The 3,757-nt window shown below is 50.7% G+C and overlaps 1 protein-coding gene across 2 annotated transcripts in view; it reads right to left on the minus strand.

Annotated features, from left to right (window-relative positions):
* LOC123957884 (TBC1 domain family member 9B) overlaps window positions 1-3,757 on the minus strand; it is a 28,989-nt gene that overhangs the window by 4,328 nt on the left and 20,904 nt on the right. For both annotated transcript variants that reach the window (XM_046030978.1, XM_046030977.1), the window contains exons 17-19: window positions 3,062-3,302; window positions 2,697-2,762; window positions 870-938 (exon numbers count right to left, since the gene is read on the minus strand). In XM_046030978.1, the coding sequence (XP_045886934.1) occupies window positions 870-938; window positions 2,697-2,762; window positions 3,062-3,302 (376 nt within the window). The remainder of the gene's footprint in view (window positions 1-869; window positions 939-2,696; window positions 2,763-3,061; window positions 3,303-3,757) is intronic.

The raw sequence follows: 3,757 nt of genomic DNA on the forward strand, positions 1-3,757 counted from the left end.
AAGAGGAGGGGCAGGGGAGGAGGAGGAGGAGGATGAGGAGGATGGTGGGGGGAGGAGCAGGAGGAGGCGGAGCAGCAGGGGGGGGGGGGGGTGGGAGGTGCAGGAGGAAGAGGAGGGGAAGACAGATCAGTGTGAGTGACAGAGGAAACATCAGATTGTTAGTGAAGATCAAACTGAAACTTCAGGATATTTTATTTACAGAGCTGCAACAATTAGCCGATTAATCATAGTCGATCAAAAAAAACTTAATTCAATCAATCAATACATTTTATGATAATCAGCGATTGATCGTTTCAGTCCAGACGCAGCTGGTTATGGGACCTGGTTGCTGACAGTGAATGAAGAGTCTGAAGATGTGACTTTGGGAAACGAGTGATGGTGAAAATAAAGGTGAGCTGCTTTAATCAGACCAACTGTTCATCACTTGTTGTTACAGCAGGTCGTCTGAACCAGAACTGACCCGTCCTGAAGCACGACCAACTCTGACAGCAGCGGTGTACTGTAGTAGTAGTAGTACTGGGGGTGGTAGAAATACTGCAGTAGGTCTGTCGTTTTCCGAGAACACTTCCTCTTACAACACCTCTAACTCCTAACACGCACTTCCTGTGTTCTTCTTCTTCTATCCCCTACAGTTATCTTGCATTGATAGCACTTATTTATTAACTCTAACTTCTTCCCATGGTATTTACCCCATTGATGCGATATGTGCCATTAGCGCTTACTAGTATGTATTTCAGTCAGTTTGTCTGTATTTGATGCTCTGTTGATGATTGTATGTTGTTCCTCAAATGTAAGTCACTTTGGATAAAAGCGTCTGCCACATGAGTAAATGTAAATATAAATGTCTAAAGTATCTATCATGTGTTTACCTCGTGGCACGTCCTCGGTGAAGAAGTGTGTTGCCTCCAGAGCTGACTCCGCCTCCTCAGGACACAGAGCTGCAATACAAACAAACAAACAAACAGACTGAACCATCCTGTGAGTCCATGTATGACCTGGTGTTTGGACAGTAGATTCAGGAACACACAAGAGGCACCAGGAAGCAGGACACGAGGTTACCGAGGCACCAGGAAGCAGAACACGAGGTTACCGAGGCACCAGGAAGCAGGACACGAGGTTACCGAGGCACCAGGAAGCAGGACACGAGGTTACCGAGGCACCAGGAAGCAGGACACAAGGTTACCGAGGCATCAGGAAGCAGAACAGAAGGTTACCGAGGCACCAGGAAGTAGAACAGAAGGTTACCGAGGCACCAGGAAACAGGACACGAGGTTACCGAGGCACCAGGAAACAGGACACGAGGTTACCGAGGCACCAGGAAACAGGACACGAGGTTACCGAGGCACCAGGAAACAGGACACGAGGTTACCGAGGCACCAGGAAGCAGAACAGAAGGTTACCGAGGCACCAGGAAGCACCAGGAAGCAGAACACAAGGTTACCGAGGCACCAGGAAGTAGAACAGAAGGTTACCGAGGCACCAGGGAGCACCAGGAAGCAGGACACGAGGTTACCGAGGCACCAGGAAGCAGGACACGAGGTTACCGAGGCACCAGGAAGCAGGACACGAGGTTATTGAGGCTCCAGGAAGCAGAACATGAGGTTACCGAGGCTCCAGGAAGCAGGACACGAAGTTACAGAGGCTCCAGGAAGCAGGACACGAGGTTACCGAGGCTCCAGGAAGCAGGACACGAGGTTACCGAGGCTCCAGGAAGCAGAACACGAGGTTACCGATGCTCCAGGAAGCAGAACACGAGGTTACCGAGGCACCAGGAAGCAGAACACGAGGTTACCGAGGCATCAGGAAGCAGGACACAAGGTTACCGAGGCATCAGGAAGCAGGACACGAGGTTACCAGGAAGCAGGACACGAGGTTACCGAGGCACCAGGAAGCAGAACACGAGGTTACCGAGGAACCAGGAAGCAGGACACGAGGTTACCGAGGAACCAGGAAGCAGAACACGAGGTTACCGAGGCACCAGGAAGCAGGACACGAGGTTACCGAGGAAGCAGGACACGAGGTTACCGAGGAACCAGGAAGCAGGACACGAGGTTACCGAGGAACCAGGAAACAGGACACGAGGTTACCGAGGAACCAGGAAACAGGACACGAGGTTACCGAGGAACCAGGAAACAGGACACAAGTTTACCAGGAAGCAGGACACGAGGTTACCAGGAAGCAGGACACGAGGTTACCAGGAAGCAGGACACGAGGTTACCGAGGTCACTGCAGGGACAACTGTGGGTCGCCACTGTGCCTGATGCTGAAGAGATCAGCAGTATAAAAGGTCTCTGATCCTTCTGCTGCTGTTCTGCTTTTATCTATTAAAAACATTTCGAGCTAGTTAAATTACAGGAAGCTTTTTCCTGTTCATTACTATGGAAGCTCTAAAGATCCCATCGGGCCGGCCCTACTAACAACACGCTGATTTAACAAAACACACTCGTGATCACAGTCAGAGCTCCTGATGTTATCAGCTTTCACACAGCTGGAGAGTTTGTGACTTCCTGCTGCAGCTGGATCAGGTGTTCACCTGCTTCCTGTCTGTCTCAGATTACAGTTCTGCCGCTCTGCTGCCAGCAGACTGTCCATGTTCGTGACTGGTCATCGTTGATATGAACGCGCTCGTGGCTGGATTGAGGTGATAACCAACGTCATGTGACCGCTGAGCCTGATGGCCTCTGTTGAACTGTTACCTGGTGGGAGGTGGAGCTTGTACAGCAGTTTGAGTTTCTCTGTCATGTCTCCATGATACATCCCACCTGCAAACACACAAACCAACACCGAGCATCAACTGTGATACAACAAAGACTGAAAATATGTGCAGACGTTCCTCCTCTGAGGAGACTAAAGCCTCATTCCCTCTGCATGTACTGTCTGACCCGACTCACTAGTGGTACCACTACTTTTTATTTTCCACTGCTGACGTAGTGTAAAGAGCTTTGAGTGCTCGGACGACTGGAAAGGAGACCTACAGGAACAGACCTTTGGTACCCTGCAGCGGAAATGAGGCATGAAACACTGATCAGAACCAGTTAAACCATCTGGTGTCTGGACTTACTGAGTCCAGTGATGAACTCTTTGAAGTTGACCAGTCCGTCCTGGTTCTGGTCCAGGAGTCTGAAGAGGCGGGCCGACAGTGTGTGGGTGTGGCCTCCACAGACCCAGGGAGCGAGTGCGGTGAACAGCTGGGTGAACTGAGCCGGGTCGATGCGGTACTGCTCCAGGTACGGCAGGCTGGGATCGTGACGCTCGGCCGCAGAGCTGCTGGAGCCCCAGTAACAGCTCGTCATGTGTTTGGACTGGGGGGGGGGGATGAGAGTACAGCGATCTTACACTATTATATAATCTCATATCGTCTTCTCTGCATTGGCTTTTAGTAAAATCCAGAATAGAATTTAAAATCCTACAAAGCTCTTAATGGTCAGGCACCATCTTATCTTAAAGAGCTCATAGTACCTTACTACCCCACCAGAGCACTGCGCTCCCAGAATGCAGGGTTACTTGTGGTTCCTAGAGTCTCCAAAAGTAGACTAGGAGCCAGAGCGTTCAGCTATCAAGCTCCTCTCCTGTGGAACCAGGTTCCAGTTTGGGTTCAGGAGGCAGACACCATCTCCACATTTAAGAGTAGGCTTAAGACTTTCCTCTTTGATAAAGCTTATAGTTAGGGCTGGCTCAGGTGAGTCCTGAACCATCCCTTAGTTATGCTGCTATAGGCCTAGACTGCCGGGGGATTTCCCATGATGCACTGAGCTCC

This window comes from Micropterus dolomieu, linkage group LG19, assembly GCF_021292245.1.
Source record: "Micropterus dolomieu isolate WLL.071019.BEF.003 ecotype Adirondacks linkage group LG19, ASM2129224v1, whole genome shotgun sequence".
Taxonomy (NCBI): Eukaryota; Metazoa; Chordata; class Actinopteri; order Centrarchiformes; family Centrarchidae; genus Micropterus; species Micropterus dolomieu.